The 21,820-nt window shown below is 31.2% G+C and overlaps 2 protein-coding genes across 2 annotated transcripts; both read right to left on the bottom strand.

Annotated features, from left to right (window-relative positions):
• Positions 1-1,969: 1,969 nt before the first annotated feature.
• LOC140052728 (hyalin-like) lies at positions 1,970-10,778 on the bottom strand. The gene is made up of 10 exons (XM_072098423.1): positions 10,690-10,778; positions 10,025-10,138; positions 9,265-9,354; positions 8,197-8,412; positions 7,612-7,854; positions 7,149-7,409; positions 6,261-6,503; positions 5,727-5,975; positions 5,447-5,558; positions 1,970-4,265 (listed from the first exon to the last, which is right to left on the bottom strand). The coding sequence occupies exons 1-10, from the start codon at positions 10,751-10,753 to the stop codon at positions 4,184-4,186; spliced, it is 1,674 nt and encodes a 557-aa protein (XP_071954524.1). The 5' UTR covers positions 10,754-10,778; the 3' UTR covers positions 1,970-4,183.
• Positions 10,779-11,785: 1,007 nt separating this feature from the next.
• Positions 11,786-20,233, bottom strand: LOC140052726 (uncharacterized). The gene is made up of 10 exons (XM_072098421.1): positions 20,064-20,233; positions 19,331-19,447; positions 18,935-19,024; positions 18,282-18,497; positions 17,386-17,628; positions 15,819-16,079; positions 15,421-15,678; positions 14,628-14,888; positions 13,480-13,588; positions 11,786-13,017 (listed from the first exon to the last, which is right to left on the bottom strand). The coding sequence occupies exons 1-10, from the start codon at positions 20,158-20,160 to the stop codon at positions 12,933-12,935; spliced, it is 1,737 nt and encodes a 578-aa protein (XP_071954522.1). The 5' UTR covers positions 20,161-20,233; the 3' UTR covers positions 11,786-12,932.
• Positions 20,234-21,820: the final 1,587 nt, after the last annotated feature.

Genomic DNA, 21,820 nt, shown 5'->3' with positions numbered 1-21,820 from the left:
CTATAAAACATGAAAAAAATATTTCGTTACTGAGTGGATAAAGAATATATTTAAAAATTGTTCCACTTTGTACCTATCCGTTTTCCCATCCCTCAACCCTAATGTTACATACAAAACACAAATTGGGTTTCTTTAAATGAGTCCAAATCAAAAATTTGGACTCATTTTGTGATAAGTTTCTCCTTCGGAAGTAATTCCCAGGGTGCTAATTTTAGTTGACTACATAAATCATCGTGTCTATTTATTCGATTCTGTAAACGACAATGTATTATAGTCCTGCGGTACGTACATTTGAAATCGCCAGTTTTGTTACGCTGAAATTACTGTGTATTCGAGAACCATCTGTGGGCACGACCTAGATGGTACGCGAGCGAAGCGAGCGTACCATCTAGTATGATTATAATTACTACAAAAGTTTATGGATAAAATTAGATAATATAATGTGGGGTGGGGGGAATAGATTTAAGATCATTGTAACTTGTTTGAATAATAGTGTAAATTAATGTTTTAAAGAATGTATAGATCTTTCCCCTCTCAATCTCTCCGCACAATTTTCTTCGAATCATATTCTTCTCTATTACTTACTTGTTACTTGTTTGCATATCTATCCCCATTATTGGGGACATTTCGCCGTCATTGACATTATGTTGACATAGCACAACAATGAGAGACATTAATTTTGACGAGAAAGTCATGGAACACTAATTAAAACAACTAACTATGACATACTAGAATAATATTTATACATGTATATATTGAACCATAGAGGAAGAATAACGATTTTTTATTTGGAAATAATAGTTCCGATCGGTGTCGTACTATGGTAATTTGTAAAAAAGTTCGGGCTTAATTTTAAGGAGACCGTTTTGTGGCTTCAGTAAACAAACAAAAAGTTTTCGCGGGAAAAAAACCAAATTCATAGCCGTCAAGCAATTAATGTATAAACGTATACTATGTATAAAAGTAACGTATGTATAAAAAAAACATTATATATTTTTATAACTTTTTTTAATAGTTTAGGCCTAACGTTGTAATTGATAATAATTATAGTAATGCATGTATAGTTGTGTACCGTGATTCAGCAATTAAAAACAATTACTGTAAACGGAGAAGAATCCTCGTAATATTACGTATTGTTTGTAGATAATTTTCAGCGTCAACAAACGGTATGTACCAGTCCACACTTGAAAAATACCCTGTTTGAGTCGTTTAACCTTTATTTGTTTTAATCGTCAATAATTAATTTTCTAACTTAACCTAATTATTATACTGGTTTTCATTAAGTGTTAAAAATTCAGAAAATAAATTGGAGTGACGTTTGGATAAAAAAAGTGAAAAATGAAAAAAACAAAAAATATGCACAACTAAATTACAAGCTGTTGAACAAAATTGTTCCGACTAATCAAAGGCTTCATAAGTGGCATGTGAAAATGAATAATGTATGTGACTTATGTGGGGTAATTGAAGACGAAAAACACATGTTTTTTGAATGCATACGAAATAAAACTTTATGGACAAACATAGATAACATTTTTAAAAATATTGACAATGGCAGAAGCTCTTTTAGAGAACTTCTTTTAGGGTCTGATTGTGAATACAAAAATGACTTATATTCAATTGCTGTCTTCTCAATATATAACATTAAGATTTTAACTGAATTAAACAAACCAGTGTGTAAAAACTCTTGGATTGTATTTAAGTCTATTGTTAAAGATCTGAACAAACTAACGCTCATATAATGTTAAAAGAGTTACCGGTACCTAATAAATTTATTAAACGTTGTTTTATATCTTTGTATATAATGTCTATAAGATGTATATAAATGGTATGTATATTGTCTGTGTACAATGTGAATAATAACAAACCATGAAAGCAGGAGGATAATATTGGAAACAATATGTGAAAAACTAAAATTTACAAAAATTACTGATATTTTTTTTTTGAGCAGAAAAAGATAAAGAAAAATGTAGAATATTAACGGAAAACAATATAATTAAAGAAAGAACATATGAAGACAGATATTACTGATTTATTTGTAATGTATTTAATTATGATATGAAAGAATAAAGGTGGTGGTTCACGCCACAAAAGAGAAAAAAAAAAGTGTTAAAAATTAGTACAGAAAGTATGTATTTAACTTTCTATCGTTGAGTAAAATATCTCAAATTAGGCGCGAAATTTGTCCTTACGTACGTTTTCATTGACATACTATGCAGGATTGGATGGAATGTGAGAACGTGTGTTAATCTGTTTTCTAAGAATAGGTCTACTATTATTGAGAGTGTTGATCTCTTTACTCTTCGGTTAATGATTGTACAACGGGAAGTGGTTGACCCAATCTTCTATATTCGACATGTTTATAACATCATTTGAGTTTTTCTGTTAAAGATAGGCCTATATACAAAATATTTGTTTACAATAATTTGGTTGAATATGTTTAATGTCACATAATACCAAAAATTAATCGAAAACATTAATCCATCAACTTTGCCTGTAAAAATTATTGTCATAGGCTGTTGAATTATGCATGCATAGTATGCAAGTACATTAGTTAGTCCTACAGCATACTTTAAACAAAGGTTATGCGAAATAGTGGTTTTAAAGTATTTCCACTCGTGTTATAACTGCTAAATAAAGTTGTAATAAAAAACATGTGTGAAATGATAATTATAATAGGAATGCATATTTAGAGCTGCATGTTTCAACAACTGAGATTCACTTAAATAATATAACGTAGGCCTATTTGTTCAACCAAGGAAATCTAACAACAGTATGCTGCGCTCCTGATATCAAATGGTTTATCTGTGGCTGCGATCTTGACAAGGCGAGCTCAGTGTCCGGTTGTTAGATTGCCTTGGTTCAACTCGTCTCTTAATATTATTATATCATATTATATTGGTTTCGCCTGATGAAAATGTAAATTAATGGAAATAACAGTCGAGAGATTCTTCACATTGAAATATTCTCAAATTATAAATAATAAGTAACACTTATTATTTATGTAAATAGCGTATCGATGCGAGTACTTAAAATTAATATAAAATTGTCAAATATTTCTGACCAAAGCAGCAAAAAAAGACAGAACAATGATGATTAAATTAAATATCTATATTCCAAACCAACAAATTATATTGCAAATATATATTTACATATCATTTATTGTCTGCTTCTGCTTTGGTCAGAACTATTTTTACAATCTGCATCAATAATGTTACTTTTCAAATGTTGGTGTAAGCAAATTAAACTAGTACATCAAATGTTATTATCTCCTTGGTTTTACAATATTATAATAATAATAATAATAATAATAATAAATAATATATTTATACAGGATAAAACAATCAGATAACAGTGTATCTGTTTTACATTGTGGTCCTGTCTTAATCAAAATATACAAAAGAGAAACTTAATTAAATATAATACATGTCAGTTTTTTATGAAAAGAAATGAGATTTGTATCTAGCCTTAAAGGACGTAATTGTTGGTGCCGATTTAATATTAATTGGTAAATTGTTCCATATTTTTACGCCTGCAACTTTAAAGGACGAATTCATTTTACTAAGGGTGTATTTAGGTATTGTTACATTCAAATGTTCTACTCCACGTGTTAAGTGGGTGTGAATATCGCGAATCAATTCAATTTCATTTACTAATCTAATTGGTGCAAGGCCGTAAACACATTTATACATTAGACATGCTAGGGAGAAATCTCGTTTCTCTTCAAGAGTTTGCCACGATAAGTTCTGGATGATGTTGTCACCCCTTACATTAATATAATCGAAGTTGTTAGTTACAATTCGAGCAGCTCTTTTTTGATGTCGCTTTAAAATATTTTTGTTTAACTCTGTCGTATTTCCCCAGACTGTTATAGCATAATCACTACAAGGCTGAATTGTACTTATATATAGAGTTTCTAGTAACGGTTTACTTAAACTACTAGCCATTTTACCTAGCATTGTTATTTTATATCCAATATTTTTACTAATACATTGAGTATTTTGTTTCCAAGTTAACATTTCATCGATTACGACTCCCAGATACCTTATACTATCAACTTGTTCTAATTTACTGGTTCCAATTTGTATATTTAAATCATTACTGTCAGCTGTATGATTAATATTATACGTATTCAATTATAATAAAAGACTATTAGAAAAACATTTTTTTTAAATTGAATTAAACATTATTCCATTAGCTCCCATGTCACTGTTCCTTCATCTGCTTTCATATTAATTCCAAATTTATTCTTCTTTTTTTTACGATATCTGAAACAATAAAACAGTCATCAGTCATTAACATTAAATAGATTATAATAATAATAATAATAATACTAATACTAACAATAATAATAATAATAATAATAATAATAATAATAATAATAATAATAATAATAATAATAATAATAATAAAATAACAATAATAATAATAATAAGAAGAAGAAGAAGAACTTTATTTAAAAACGGATGCGACACTTGAATCACCATATTGGTGTTTTTCACAAGGCCTTTACTTACTACAAAACTATTTATACTATTACACAAGTTATCATTTACAGTACATTATGAAAAAAAAAATGATTTCATGAAAAACATAGAGTTTCAAGTATATTTTATCTTTGGTCATTTATAATTTTTTTAATATATTATATATATATTTGGAGCTGTAATTGCATTTGAGTTTATAGCATTTAAACTATTCCATAGCTTTGCACAGAATACGAGAAACTTTTCTTTTTATACTCAGTGTTTGCCTTATGTAAACTTAGAATATCTTTTGATCTAGTAGTATATGTTTGTTTGCGTTCATAGAACCTGTTTCTTAAGTAGGATCGTGTCAAGTTATTCATTATTTTATACATTGCGACTGCTTCGTTGTAATATTGGTTTTCTTCTAAATTAGGCCAATTTAAATCTTTGAGCGCCTGTGATACCTAGATTTAGGCTATGTGTAATTATTTTAGGCGCTCTATTTTGGATTACTTGGAGTTTATATTTGAGGGTTTGGTTACAACGACCCCATACTACATTGCAGTAGTCAAAATGGTGGGCTATAATAGATTTGTACATTAATGATTGAATATTTTGAGGGAAAATATTGCTGCATTTTTTTGGATAGTACAGACCTGATAGTACTTTATTTTTCACTTGATCTATTTGTTTATGCATTTTTAATTTTCATCGATAAAGACACCTAAATGTTTACAGTTATTTACTTTTTCAAGTTTTGTACCGTCTATATTAATATTAATATCCATGTTAATCAATTTATTTAATTTTTGATGTGTTCCTAAAATCAGTCTTTTTAACGTTTATACTTAATTTGTTACTTGCTAACCATAGTTAGAAGAATTGGCTACGTATCCAAGATGGGGTTTTGATGCCAAAGAATTTGCATTTGGTCTTCAAAATAAACAACATTTATCAATAAATATAACAAATAGTATTACCTGACTATTAGGCCTATAAGTGATGCGATAAGACCAAGCGTTATAATGACCGTGAGTCCTGCTAACAACAGAGAATGGGTATCCATTGATCCTCTGGCACTTTGCGCATGATCTTTAAGAATAGTAATTCAAACAATAATTATCATCGTATCTATTTAGGTTATTGAAGACCCAGATAACTTGACATTTTTATTTAAATTTTGACACGTCTCACCGATATATTTATGTTAATGAAAATTGAGTTAGCAGTAAGCATCAATTGTAATTAACTGTTACTAACTTGCAAATGGCGTAGAACGTTCTGTACTCCCAACATTAAACCAACAGCTGATGTTAACAATAGGATAAAATGCGAAACAAGTAACCCTGGTTGATCCAACTTCAAACGTAGCGCCAGATGGTGGATTACAAGTTGGCTGTACGTCAGTACCACCAACGTTGTCTGTCAACTCGGGATCATTCCATACAACTACAGGCTGATCCGTATTAAACGTAATGTCACTTGGACACACAATACCGATAGCAAGATCTACCAATAATAAAACGTTTTTTTTTTTTGTAAATTAAAAACAACTTAAACGTAAACATAAATCCAATTTTTAAACTTGTTTTTAATTTTTAAAATGGAATATTATGAAATGTGTTTATACTTTAAACGTAAGCCTAAGTAGAAAAATTGAAATTTTAAAAAGATATTTCACTAATGTAGTGATTGGTATGTGTGTTTTATTAAGACCTTTTTAATTTGAATGTCCTTAATTTAATACATTTTTTATAATTTATGTTGTCATGTGATATTAATAATATAACTTACCTGAATTAATTCTCTCTTCAACATGGACTACAAATGAACATCTTATTACTTCACCATTGCTGTCTCTAGCCGAGCACGTGACAATGGTTGACCCCTCGTCAAATACATATCCCGATGGTGGTGTACACGTTGACAATGTACCTTTATATGTCAATGTGGGGTTACTCCAAGTTATTGGATCCCTGGATTGATCACCATTAACGGTAATGTGCCCAGGACAAGTGAGAACAGGCCGTACATCATCTAAAATATTTTCATTTGTATATTAATATCAAACAGACCATTTACCATTCAATACATAGGCCTACAGCATAATTAAACACAACATAATAAAACATGATGACATTCAACCAAATGTCCATTATAATAATTAATTATATAATTAATATAGTTCAACAATATTATACAACGCCTATATTTTTGTCATTTTAATGAAAGGTTGTGTGTCACATGATATTAAATCAATGTTCTAGTGCACTCTTATTACGCCATTGAGAGTGCGATGTCATTATAATGCCAAAGTTTTGTACGTTGATGTTCTTTTTAGCAGTATTAGCAACCACGCGCGCGACACTTGAGAAGCTTGGCTGTTGTTGACTGATATCACGTTCGATCCGTTATATAAAGTGTTACGACATGGATGGATTGGAACCGTTACAAAAATTGCGCCGTCAACATTTCATTTGTAATAATTTGGCTTTTAGTAAGACGTAGTTATGGGATGTGTCGAACTATTTAATTACAAAATAACTTTATAATGTAATACTTTATGTCTACAGTGGCAACTATTGCGTATTTCAATAGGCCTAAATATTATATTTCTACCATTACATATAAATACGAAATTGTCTAAGTTAGGACTGTTAAGTTGTTTCAAGTATTGCTTACTAGAAATAAATGTTTGACCTATGACATGGACAACAAATGAACAACTTCCCACATTTCCAGTACCGTCTGTTGCCGAACACGTGACAATAGTTGAACCAACATCAAATATTGATCCCGATGCATGTGTACACGTTGCTGATATATTTGTATGCAAATTGTCGGTCACTGCTGGGTCACTCCAGGTTACTGGATCTTCGTACTGGTCAGTATTGTTTCCCACCGTGATATGCTCAGGACAAACGAGGTCAGGTTTCCTATCATCTGAAAAAACAAACAACTTGTATAGATGTACCTTTATGCCCAACTACAGATTCGATCATAGTTCTTTCTTCATTATTAAGCTTGGTTCCCATTAGGACGCAACGCAATGACGTAATTACCGCAACGTAAGCAAATTGACCAATCACAAGCGTTCTTGTGTTGCGTCCTAGTGGGAACCAAGCTTTAGCAATAGTTTCCTGACCTGCAATATTTACAACAAACGAACAGTTTCCTTTGTTTCCAGTTGCATCAGTTGCTGAGCAAGTAACTTTGGTGAATTCAACTGGAAATAAAGAATCTGATGATGGAGAACAGGTTGCCGAAAGATCCGTATGAAAATTATCAGAAACTGCAGGAGGATTCCAATCAACTTGATGTAAACGATGATTATTCCCAACATGTAATTCTATATCATCTGGACACACAACTTCAGGTTTTTCAATATCTACAAAACCAATGTTAGTTCTTATAGTTTGTTATATTATTAACAGTTAGTAAATAAAGCTGTTTGATGGCAGGATTCCTTCTTTCCAACATTTTCGGGTTGTTTTTTTGTAATAAAATGTAATAAAATAGCATACATTAGGCCTATAGATAATTAATTGTAGGTATTATTTTAGTTTTTTTCCTCCACATATGGCTCTAAAGGTGTGTTTTGTACGCATAGGTCTACAATTGGCACAAAGATGTGTTTTTAATGATTTTTTAGACGAATTCAATGTCGAAATTCCATAGATGGTGAACAATAACTGTAAAGGCTTTATTACCAAATTTAATATGTACTCACCTGTGTAAACCTTTACTTCACATAAGGTAAGATATCCTCTAATCTGTTTATATACAGTGACATACCGCCCAGAAATAGGTGGGTTGCATGACATCTCTATAGGGTTTATTGCGATTGCATCCATTCGTGATATAGTCAATGCACATTGTGCATTATCCGAAAACGGTGGAGCCTTGTTATTTCCAACACGAACCTCTGTTCCTGCTAACCTCTCAGCTTAAAACAAACAACACACGGTTAATAACCAGTAACATTAACATGCGTTAGGCAAAAAAAAACACAAAATGCAAATACATGATATACTCAGTTTGTTTGTTTCGGTACTCTAAACAACATCCATAAAGCTGACACAGCTTATTTCCAATGGTGTTTGTACTAACAATTAACAGTTACAATAACATTAACAATTTACAGCATTATTTAACAGTTTTCATTACTTTCAGTGTAGTCATGAACATTACCAAGATGAATCTTTATTAGCACGTTTATGCTTATTTAATATCTGAAGGAAGATTATTCATAAATAAAATGTTTTCGAAGCTATCCCTTTGATATTAGGAATTACAAAATGTTCGTTTGATTTCCTTTGAAAATCTTTGTAAAATTATTTGCTAGAGAGGTATCAACATTAAGGTATAATTTAAGGCTTGAACAAGTTAACTTATGTTCAGATAACCAACTGCGCGCGTTTAATTGTTTCTATCGAGGCGATGTCGAGAATAAACCGTACACTTTTATTTTAGGTTACCTGGAGTTTATTTTTTGAGAAATGAACTTATACCAAAATACCAGGCTGAGTCAGCATAGTCGAAAATAGTTTAAAAGTATAATAACTAACTGCCCATCGATAATATAGGTTGATTAGACTATGGTTAAACAATTCATATACATTAAAAGGAGACTTAATGTCGTATTCTGCTTAATATACATCCTAAATTAGACTACTGTACTTTAATGGTAAGTCTATGGAGATAAATAGCGACTCTTTAACACCTTCGACCGCGGTCACGACTAGAATTAAATGTACATGCAAATAGATAATGAGTTTAATATATTGTTCTTACTTACCACAACAATCTTCTCTGTTAAATATAACAATCTTTGAAATTACTTTTTCCGTTCCGAGATCAACATACCACCATGGATTATTCATGAGAGCTTTCAATTAGAAAAAAAATAAAAATACTGTTTAAGAATCTATCAATTGTCTATTCATAACAAAAAATATACAGAAACGTTCACCTTGCCATAGAATGATAACATGAAGTATTGTTCAATATTGGAAAATATTGTAACCCTTGCTTGTTCTTAATGTTTCACTTTCGGTTATCATTTTTCATTGATCATTCGATTGAACTATGTTTCGGATAGGAAACCCAATTCATCGTTTGTAACATACGCTAAGCCCATTGAATACATGTTATTGCAGGTGAGGCCGTTAGTGTCATGTTTTTCTCCTATCAGGTTAAGGCAGAAACATAAGTAATTCATGAGATTGATTATGGAATATTTGATCGAAGTTCATGCTTATATATCGCCCCTATAATTTCCAACTGTATACCATAAATAATCTCTGCTTAAGAAGGATTGGAAAACAATAATGCAGGCGGAATAGGATATATAGGATGTCAGTCATGTTTATAGTATTTAGCCAAGGTTTACATTATAAAACAAATACAACTACTAAATTATTTAACGTTTGAATAAGAAAACTATTTGGAAATGTTTTATGTTTTTGATGCTAGTAAAACTACGTTAACAAGTATTGTTATAGAATATGCATACAATCCTAGAAATAGATAATTAATTAAAACGCATTATCACTTACTAGTGTGCGTACATGTACGTTTGCTGTACTGTCCATTTATTCCACCGTCAACAGCATACGAAGCAGGAGCATTTCCATGTGTTGTACTTTGTCTAGTTGTTTTGAACTCTGACACTAGACAATTTTGACAAACATTTTAAAAGCTATAATTATTCTTCAACAGTACAATGTCATACTTATAAAGACATGCTGTCATTTCAATTGGCAGATAACTACAATCAAATTTAGAAACAACGCTGGGTGTGTAGTGAATTCGGTTCATAATTTTAGCCCAAATTCCTTATTTGTTTTAGTCTTGATTAAGATTACAGTTATAGTTTTTGGGGTAGTCGACCTATTCGGATGTATACTAAAAATTGGAATGTCTGCTGCAGAGGTAAATCGTATTATTATTATTATATTGTTTTGACTAGAAAGTCATACCTTTTCTAAATGAGAATTGTAATGTACAACCATGCATTTCTCTTTGGTATCTCTACATTTTCCCATGATCGTAAATTGATAAATCATCTAGTCTTACAATAAAATAAAATACAATACAGTTTAAAAAAAACTTACGGTTTTTCTCAAAATTCCAATTTCAGTATTTTACTAAATTGTTTATAGGCCTACTTAGTAGCCTATATATTAGATTTTAAAGATGTATGAAAATAAACTTGACTTACCTAATTCGAACGTATTGTAGCATGACTGAATGATTTTTGATGTCGATATATGCAGAAAAGCCATAAAACAGACGAAGCTGTACACTGACGGAAACATTGTGTAATAATGGGCCATCAGATGTGACATCATTTATTTAATATGTGAAATGTGTATAAGGTTCACCAGGAAACGCGTATTCAAAGCAACCAAAAGACTTACCTATAATTGGTTCAAAATCTTCTGTATCCCAGTATTACTACTACACACAATCACAACACTCTACCATTCTTTATACTTTTTTTGCATTTGTTAAAATATTTAAGGAAATGGAGAATTGTAAAATTTAGGAACAATCTATAAATGGAAAATTAGAAGGAATTCTAAAGAAATGTTGTATCAAATACGATCAATTTTGTTACACATTCAGTAAATATAATTTTTGTAAAAATAGTATAGTATTTAAGTGTTATTTATATTCCAAACATTTATCAAAATTCCCATGCTGCATTATGATCATCGAATTCATCTCAATAGAAATAATACTATCATTATTTTAAAGAAACTGAAATCGGTGTCTTCCTTTGCAAGCTTCTTGCCGCGTCGTTGTACACATCTGCATTCTCAGTTAGTAGACGAAAGGGGAAGGTAGACGTAAAGGAAACGAGGAAACGGTAATTTATACAAAATATTAATCTGCGCATGCGTATAATTCTAGTAGCCTATACCTGTACTTCGTTCCGTTCATATCGCGACTGTATTTTTGTTGATTTAACGTTCGGTCCGATATGTTATATATTATTAAAATAAACTAGTATCTAGACTTGTGGTATCAAAAATGTAGAACCCACTATTGCCGCCCATAATTCCCAATTTTTTCTGCCCCTGCTACCTCCCATCTTTATCATAATCAATCATCTCTATGACGGAAATGATATGAATGTATTTATGACAAAATTACCGAAATGTTTTCAAATTATAGTACCATTTAGAAAAACTACAGTATGGGAATTTGTACCCTAGCCTATATACAGATTACGTTTTCATTACTACAATATGTGTAATTTTTTTCTGTGGGTACAGAAAGTGTATTACCAAAACAATGATAACGAGGTTAAACAGTATATGTATCATTCTACACAATGTGTAAAAGATATCATATTAATAAAACGAATCATCTGCAAATCTGTTTTCTAAGAATACTTATTGGGATTGTTGGTGATCTCTTGATTCTTCGGGTAAATAGATTGTTCACCGGGATGTGGTTGACACAATCTTAATAGCAAGCACTCGATGTAGGAATTCATTTGTCCTCAACTCAATACAACTCAATGTTTTTTTTTCCATCATGTTTTTTTTTCTAATTTTAATCTTTATTATTATATTGTATTAATTTTAATTACTGTAGGTCTATAGTGTGTGTAATTAAGCTTCAAGGAAAACAAATTCGCCTTGTGGTCATCAAAATAAAGATTGTTCTTATCTAATATATTTCTTATGTTTCTCGAAAGATACATTCTTATAGCCTAAACATGTTTCTATAAAACATGGAGTTACATAAAAAACTCAAAATTAGGCAATATGTTATGTAAACGTTATCATGCTTAAAATAATAATATTAATTATTATATATCATTATCAATGCTACTACGGTTTATGCTATAGTTATAGAAAAAAAACATTTTTCAGGTGGTAATTTTTTTTAAATTTCCTTTTCAGTCTTTAATAACTTGTTATCATTCTATACCATCCGTTTCATTCCCTTTATTGCCAAGCTTTTATGGTTTTAGATTTTATCACCAGGAACCACTTCTAGGCCCATTTTGTTCAGAATTTCCTGTAAAACGATTTTATTAGGACGTTTACATACATCGTATTTTGATAGTAACAGTTATGCCTAAGTAAGGCCTACAAATACTTTTTTTCAGAGGTTCTTTCTATAGCGTTTGCCCATTGGTGCTACTAGAACTCCTGTATGGAATGGTAATTTGACTAGGAGTGCATCTTTAGATCTATAACTATCGAGCTAACTTCAACGAAGTTGAAGCTATATTCTTCTTTCAATTAATTGAATCTAAGCTGTAACTTCAATACAATAGTTTCAGTTATTCAATAGGTTAATAAGAGAGCTAAGGAAATATAAATGGGCTTCATGCTTTCATGTTAAGATGTTGTTTCAATCCATTATATAGTTTAAATGTCTCTATTTTAATATTGTTAACAGTGCATTAAAGTATGATTTTTAGACAACAAGTACGTCGTATTATTATTCCAGAATCTTCCAGCTCATCGCATCACCTTCTAACTTGGTGACTCCAATTGTGTGATGATTCAACTTCGATTTATAGTATCTAAAAAGCACAAATGAAAATAAAAATATAAACACAAAGCGTTCTATTGCTGTACATTATATTAATTTGCAACCTCATTTTCGAACCACCTGTTTCTTTTCATCAATTTTATATTAGGGTTTCCGTATGTCCGCTAATTTCATTACATAGTGAGTTACCCGTAACAAAAAACAATCCCAATACAAACTTGTATATATTTGGATTGTGTTGCGTAGCACTGAGTAAATTATATATAAATCATACTGTCAAGTTATTGAAACAGTGCTCATATTTGGAACATGATCCCATAATCGCGTCGAGCATAGCTCATCGGCGAAAGTTAAATTAAATAGGTTTAGAATCACGGTGGTTCATAAATAGTGGTAAGCGGTAGTATGTATGTTGAAGTTAATTTAAATAAGACACCTTATATTTACTGGTTTATTGAAAATCGGAATTTCCAAAAATGACATGGTACAGTACCTTACAACCAAAAACAACGCAGATGCCATAATAACAACCATTACACAAAGTGTTACGATCACTGCTTTGTTCAAACTTGTCGTATAGACATGTTCATCATACGAATAACCTAATAATAATAACTATAATTTTAAAGTACCCACAAATTACTTTCTGTACATTCTTGGCGCCAAATTTAAACTATCACTTCAGATCTTCAGATATTACGGAAATTGAAAATGAAAATCATTTGTTTTTTAGTTGTAGATTTATTCAGAAATATTGGAGGAAAATGCTTAGTATCTTTGTAAGTTTAAATCACAATAATATATCATTTAAACAATTAATACTAGGAACGGGAGATAAGCTAATAGATTATATTTACACTTTTGCAGCATTTACTATTTATAGAATAAAAATGTTATCTGCACTAAATAAGCCAGTGGGTAAATCTTTATGGAATTCATTTAAAAGCAATATGTTATATAACATTGAATGTGAAACATATAACAATAAAGAAACAAGTATAGAAAAATGGGTAGCTTTAAGAAATAAGATTATGATAATATAAATTCTAATTTGATACGATTAACCGAAAAGGAATTACAGTGATACGGGTTACTGGTGGTACTGAGCTATTATTGTTTTTTTTATTTTTTTATCATGTATATAAATATATTGTATAATCCGGGTTGTAAAATGAAAACAAACAAATGAAAGTGTGTGAACTATTTTAAAACGAGATAGATGATAATGATGATCCTGTCAAGTGTATAACAAAATATAAGAAAATTCCATGGAACCAGAACGTAGGCTAGATATTTCCCGTATTTTGTAAGAACAAGCAGGGTGCAACGATTTTATCTCTTAGTGTACACATTGAAATCGACGACCTTTATTTTCATCCATTTTGAGCTCTAGCTATCACAACAACAATAGGGAGCTTTCGACGATTACGATTAGCTTTTTTAACCGTCGAATACGGGTTTGAAATTACAACTACGCATGCGCTCAACGATAAAAATACAATGCACTACATAAACAACGCGCGCGTAGAAACATCAAACAGGTAATACGGGATATATTACCCTTCTGATCCGCTTGACTGTGTACACTTATAGTGTACATCATGTTAAAAAAAACAGAACGTCGAACATGTATTGTCTTACCTGAAATATATTGTTCAACGTAAACAACAAACTGACATCGTATTACGTCATCAGTAACAGCAGAGCATGTAACAGTAGTGAAACCAACGTCAAACCCCGATCCCGATGCCGGAGCACAGATTGTTGGTAAAATATTATCAGAGCTCATTGTCGGGTTAGTCCAAGTTACTGGTGTCCTCATTAAATCAATGCCACTGTTGTTAACAATAATGTTTTCAGGACAAATAAGCACGGGCTGTTTATCAAGTACATTGTTTTTAACTATAAAAAAAAGAAAAAAATGATAATAAAAGTATAATAATTACAATATTTAAACGGATTTTAACTTTTGTATTGTAAAATGTCACAGTTTCAGCCTTCTGGCTATTTGTGGCATTGTTCGTCTTTTTTGGACAATAACTATATCTCAATTATTAAATATCCAGATAAAATAATTAAAGCATTATAATACTACGTATTTTATTTTTGTTGGCCTAACTAGTCCTACTTGAAAGTAAATGTTCATATAGACGATTTTAGTAAACTATTTTGATATAACGAAAAGCAAAATGGCGATTCTTTTTTTCATTTATTCAATTTTCATTCACCATTTTCCTTAGTTTTTTTACTACTTTACTTTTATACTAATTGTATAATTATTATTTACTCCTTAACCCCAGGTAGCCTCGGCTGCTTAATTTATTAAAATATTGTAGTAGATTAAAAAAAATTTAAAATATTGTTTGTCATACTGGTCAATTCTGTAAGTTTGTAAATAATATCATAGCTCTATATAAATAAAAGTACTCCTTACCATTGAAGGTCTGACCTATGACATGGACAACAAACGAACAACTTCCTAGATTTCCAATATAATCGGTTGCCGAACACGTGACAATAGTTGAACCAACGTCAAAGATGGATCCCGATGCAGGTGTGCAAGTTGCTGATATATCGTTAAGCAAATTGTCTGTTACTATGGGGTTCTTCCAGGTGACTGGATCTTCGTACTGGTCGGTGCTGTTGTTAACTATGATAGGTTCAGGACACACTAGATCTGGTTCCTTATTATCTGAAGAACATACAAATACACATATAATACGTATTTTGATCCTAAGCCCGTTATCGGACACGGTGAATAGCGAAAAGAGATATAACAGTATTAATTTTAAAAATTAAGCTCTTTAAAGTATTGATAAATATTATGCTTACAAGAAATAAATGTTTGACCTATGACATGGACAACGAATGAACAACTTCCAACATTTCCAGTATCATCTGTTGCAGAACACGTGACAATAGTTGACCCAACGTCAAAGATTGATCCCAATTCAGGTGTACAAGTTGCTGATATGTCTTTATGCAAATTGTCAGTCACTGTCGGGTCACTCCAGGTTACTGGATCTTCGTACTGGTCAGTATTGTTGCCCACCGTGATATGCTCAGGACAAACGAGGTCAGGTTCTCTATCATCTGAAAAAACAAACAACTTGTACCTTTATGCCCAACTACAGTTTGGATCATAGTTCTTTCTTCATTATTATTCTTCAATGAGTTTTTTTACTATTATTTTTGGAACAGATTAAGTCTGGTTGTTTATTATCTAATATACAATAATAATATATTATTACGATGTGCAAATAAGACTTATAATTAATAAATTGATCCCCGGCGTACTGAGTAACTTAGCTGCTCTTTCCACAAAAACAGCTTGGCTCAATGCTTAATTTAGGCTAGGTGGTTATTTTAATAGGCGTTAGGTGTCTGGATATTGTTCAGAAGGAAGTTGTCCGATATTTTTTTAATTTCTGGATAGTGTCTATTTAAAATGTAATAGTTTCTGTTTAAAGACTATCTGTTCTTATTCCTGAAAGTCTTAGCACACATAAAAATTAGGCCTATCAATTAGTTTTGATTTATGACATTGCGTATTCAATGAATTGAAAATGTTGAAAGAAACCACGATAAGAACGAACGTCATATGGATGCCTAGCTAGTTGGCCTCTGTAATTCCGCAATACATAATTTTTTTTTTGTCTTGTGTGAGTTCTTCTCACGTTTATTTAAATTCTCATTGATGAATATATTATATACATATAAGTACATTTGTGACAATTAAAAGTAAGTGTTTAGAGTAGTTAAAATACCGGTATATTTACATAATAAGATGCCAGAATTCTGTATTAACAATACATTTTCTCATTTAAAATTTTAGATACGATGTTAATTAAAATGTAGAAATGAAAATTGCGGTAAAATACATGATTAAAATTTTCTTGTTAAACTATCTTATTTGTGTTCTTATTTGTGTTCGAGTAGAGAGGCTATAAACTCAGGGGAGGAAAATGTAGTATCCTTCCTTTTCACCAAGATAAGATGGATGGAATGAAAAAAAGATGAATGCAATAGGTTGAAAGTTAGTTATTTAGAATGATAGCATGAAATGGTATATTTAATGGAAACCGTAAGGGGAGAGTCCATACACTGTGCAAGTCCAAGATGCAATTTTGGCTCTGTGTGTATGTGAGACGCTTCATACCGGATGTCATCTTAGTACAACTACTACTTACAATTTGTATTTACGGTATAACATATTGCAAATATATAAAAATATATAGAAGTATATATATTGAACAAATACACATACCTATAGATTAAATTGACATGTATACGATATAAAATATTGCAAATATAGAAAAATATATATGTTAAACAAATACCAATACATACAGATTATATTGACAATACATTATTATAAATAATAAATAGTTGACCTGACCTGCAATATTTACAACAAATGAACAGTTTCCTTGGTTTCCAGTTGCGTCAGAAGCTGAACAAGTAACTTTGGTGAATCCGACTGGAAATGAAGAACCTGATGACGGTGAACAGATTGCCGAAAGATCCGTATGGAAATTATCAGAAACGTCAGGAGGATTCCAATTAACTTGATGTAAAGTCTGATTATTATCAACATTTACCACTATATCATCTGGACACATAACTTTAGGTTTTCCAATGTCTATAAAGATAATGACAGAGGTTTGCATTCCTTCTTTTGAACCTATTGGTTTTATTGTATGAAGATCAATAACAAGAAATATAATAAATGAAAATAAAAATAGGCCCAACTATGCTGACCGATGTTGAAAAGGAGCTTATCTACAAAATGTCGCTTTTGACCAAAACGCGTTTTTGTTTTTCAATGTACAGGTAGTATTCTGGTTTTTAGGAGTATATCAATATAGAATATTCCACGTAGTTTCACATTTTCACGTTTTATATTTGCAAAAACACAAATTTAATCAAAGAAACTTTTCATCTGAGAATCGTACCCGCTAATATAAAGCTGATTCATTATATATTGGTCATACCGTAAATTATACTAGTCAAATCAAATACTCAAACAATCTCAATTTGAAAAAAAAATGAAGTAAAGCCCTTTTATCAAAAAATGATTTAGGATTAATTTATTGTTGATGTACACAGTATTTTGATAATTTCGTTTTTTACAATTGATATGGTCATATTTAGGAAATGCGCAGTAAAAAATGTGATTTTGAAATTAGAATCAGCGTAGATTTCTGTAAACCTTGGTGGAAAAACATGTGATTTGTCTAAGTGTACACATGATGTTTAGCAACAATAGCGAAAGCTTTATTACCATGTACACACCTTTGTAAACCTTTACTTCACATAAGGTAAGATATCCTCTAATCTGTTTATATACAGTGACATACCGCCCAGAAATAGGTGGGTTGCATGACATCTCTATAGGGTTTCTTGCGATTGCATCCATTCGTGATATAGTCAATGCACATTGTGCATTACTAAAAAAGGGCGAAACTTGACTATTGCCAACACGAACCTCTACTCCTGATAATCTATCCGCTTAAATAAAGAAAGAACTACAGGTTAATACAACGAGCAAGCGATATACATTTGAAAATATGCAAAAAGTACAAAACTGAAATAAATTATCTTATTTAATGATATTTTATATATATATATGTTCTTTGCACTGATTTGTTTATATATAATATATATATATATTATAAGCCTATAAATAAACTGAAGTTTTTATAATTTAAACGCTAAAGTGAGGAAATATGGGGGAAAGAGAGGGAGAGAGAGAGAGTGAGAAGAAATTTGAACTCGGAATCCACCATTAGACCACTGGTACAAGAAGTCCAATTGGATAGATACAAACTCTTCAACGAAAGTGTACCTTACACGCATGCAATAGAAATTAGAGTATACGTAATATAATAGAATTCAGAATAATACCGAGTGAAAAATCACTCAAATATGATATTTAATCTTCTTACCACAACAATCGTCTCTGTTAAATATAACAATTTTTGAAATTACTGTTTCTGTTCCGAGATCAACATACCACCACGGACTATCCTCTAAAACTTTAATGAAAGAAATATCAATTAGGCCTACATTACATAAAATACGACAAAAATACCATCACGGATTTGACGGATTATTCGAGCAGTCGAATGTCATTGGTCAATTCCTATATTCTGCGTTGCGCTGAAGTCTTTGCGATCGATCGAAAAGAAAGTTTGAATTAGAAACTATTTATTTTGAAATGGTTTACATGCCGTCGATGCTCTTAAAAATACGTTACTACACGTATTGTTATGTTATATGAATATGTATAAAATCCTACAAAATAGATAATTCGTTAAAACATTTTGCAATTTATCACTTACGTGTGTGCGTGCATGAACGTTTCTTGTACGTTCCATCTATTCCACCGTCAACCGCGTGTGAAGAAAAAGCATCTACATTATATCTTGAAATTTGTCTTGCTTCTTTGAACTCTGACACTAAACAATTTTGATCAACGTTTTAAAAGTTATTATATATTCATCAATGGTACATTTTCATAATGAGCATTGTGTTAAAAGGTAAACATTTTGAAAAAGCAGCGTATTTTAACTGTCGTCCCAACGACAGACAATCCATTTGTCATCCAAGTTTTGAAATTCTGCCACTCTTTCCATTCCAAATTACCTATTTACGTTGTTAAATTTCGGAACAATAAAGTTATAGTTTGGAAATTATGACAAGTATCGCGGTGTTAATATTTAAGAAGAATGTATATACTTTACAGGAGACTAAAATCGTGTAATACAATGTGTCGGCCTATAAGTCACTAAATCATTCATTCTAAACCATTAGTTGATACTTATTACAACACTCCATTTCTCCTTTGTTTTGGGTTTTGTTTTTAGTTTACTTTAGATGATTATGGAAATAAATGAATTTAGCAGCCTAATACAATACATTTAAGGATAACGTTACCTAACTTAACCGTCCAATATCAGTATTATTACTAAACTGTGTTAATTGGTTACGCAATTTGGATTTTGATTCCCGATTGTTTATTTAAATTTGCACATAAAATTAGATGATTGAGAAAATAGATATAGGATAACTTACCTAATTCGAACGTATCATAGCATGATGAAATGATTCTGGATTGCGACATATGCAGAAAAGTCATAAAACAGACAATGGTATATACTGACGAAAACATTTTGTAAGAATGTTCGACTGGAAAAGTGTGACTTTCATTTAATGTTGGCCCTACGAAGTATGTACAGGTATGTATAGGATTATTCAGTAAACTCGTGTTTATACATAACACAACGTTTACATCTGTTAACAAAATCTTCCTGGATCAATTCTCTGACCTATGACATGGACAACAAACGAACAACTTCCTACATTTCCAGCGGTTGCAGAACACGTGACAATAGTTGAACCAACATCAAAGATGTATCCCGGTGGCATTATTGTTTTCCTATTAGGTTAAGGCAGAAGCTATAGAGGGCGTACGTATATCATCAATATTCATGATGCATGCCTGAGCTCATGACGTCATACAATGTTGTTGACACAAGACCTGCTATATAGCTGGTAAAGAGCCGTAGCGTACGAACATCGTGCGCTAGCTATTAGGCCTAAATAGCCTGAACATGGAGGTATGATGTTGTCGCGTTGATGAATTAATTGTCTTTCCTTTTTTTTGGCAGAATCCGTTAATATGTAGGCCTAGCTATGATATAATTAAACCTGTATAATCACAATTGATTCTAAGATTATGTGTGAGTTTTAATTAATTCATTTAATAATAATAATGTACATTGTTGGATGTCAAAAAAATAAATATTTCAGAAACATAAGCAACATATATTATTATTATAATGTTTTTATTTTTAATTATTTTGTTTTTGCATTAGCAGTGCCAAAGATATTCCCATGTATATTATAGGGAATAATTCATTATGTCTGAAAGTACAACGTTCAGACTAATATTAAACATGTATGTCATTTTGTATAATTCAACCCAAAAGTTGCAATAAAAGTATTTTATCAGTTATTTTAGTGCCAATTAGTTCTTAATCAAATTCATTTACACTACATTACAATGTTTAATACTATACGTACGTAGGTGCGGCTACACGGTTGGTGAATGTTTTTGCAGCAGCTTTCCTAGCAACGCGACGAGAGATCATTTTCGGTTACCGTTTGAAAACTATTTCCAGGGTTTGCCGTCACATCATGAATATTTATGTGTTGATTCACACCCTCTATAGTTTCTGCCTTAACCTAATATGGAAAAAAGAATGCATCCCAGTGGCAATGCATCCCGGTGCAGGTGTACTGTGGAGTCACTACAGGTTACTGGAACTTCGTACTGGTCAATGCTGTTTTTTACTAAATGCTTAATTTTGGCTAGGTGGTTATTTTAATAGGCGTTAAATGTCTGAAGATTGTTCAGAAGAAAGTTGTCCGATATTTAATAAAAATGTGTATCAAGAAATAGTTTCTTTTTAAAGACTATTTGTTCTTTATATCATTTCCGTTCCTGAAAATCTTAGCACACATAAACATTAGGCCTTGCAAAAGTTTTTTATTAATGACATTGCGTATTCAATGGATTTTATGTTGAAAGAAACGACGATAAGAACGAACGTCACATATAATATGGATGCCTTTTATCTAGTTGGACTCTGTTGTTTGGACATTATAATTATACCACGCTACAACCGCAGAATGTCGCAACGTGGAACTAATAAAACAGGTCCTTTCTGTTTATACCTTGGAAATAGGTCCGTTGAGCAGTCACTGCAAGTGAGTGCTTTGGCTGTTAAAGTGTCGAATATGTTTCTTTCATTTTGAGCTGCGATGCT

Source organism: Antedon mediterranea, chromosome 6 (genome assembly GCF_964355755.1).
Source record: "Antedon mediterranea chromosome 6, ecAntMedi1.1, whole genome shotgun sequence".
NCBI classification, from domain to species: Eukaryota; Metazoa; Echinodermata; class Crinoidea; order Comatulida; family Antedonidae; genus Antedon; species Antedon mediterranea.
This window is presented reverse-complemented; position numbering and strand designations above follow the sequence as displayed.

What these genes read in the sequence shown, in the direction of transcription:
- LOC140052726 (XM_072098421.1), bottom strand. Translation starts at nt 20,160, where the DNA reads ATGTTTTCGTCAGTATATACCATTGTCTGTTTTATGACTTTTCTGCAT. An exon ending in TAACAGAGACGATTGTTGTG is followed by an intron (nt 18,498 to 18,934) that starts GTAAGAAGATTA and finishes TCTTTATTTAAG; the next exon opens with CGGATAGATTATCAGGAGTA. An exon ending in CATAGGTCAGACCTTCAATG is followed by an intron (nt 14,889 to 15,420) that starts GTAAGGAGTACT and finishes TTTTTTTTATAG; the next exon opens with TTAAAAACAATGTACTTGAT.
- LOC140052728 (XM_072098423.1), bottom strand. Translation starts at nt 10,753, where the DNA reads ATGGCTTTTCTGCATATATCGACATCAAAAATCATTCAGTCATGCTAC. An exon ending in CTACAATACGTTCGAATTAG is followed by an intron (nt 10,139 to 10,689) that starts GTAAGTCAAGTT and finishes AAAATTGTCTAG; the next exon opens with TGTCAGAGTTCAAAACAACT. An exon ending in ACGTTCTACGCCATTTGCAA is followed by an intron (nt 5,559 to 5,726) that starts GTTAGTAACAGT and finishes CTATTCTTAAAG; the next exon opens with ATCATGCGCAAAGTGCCAGA.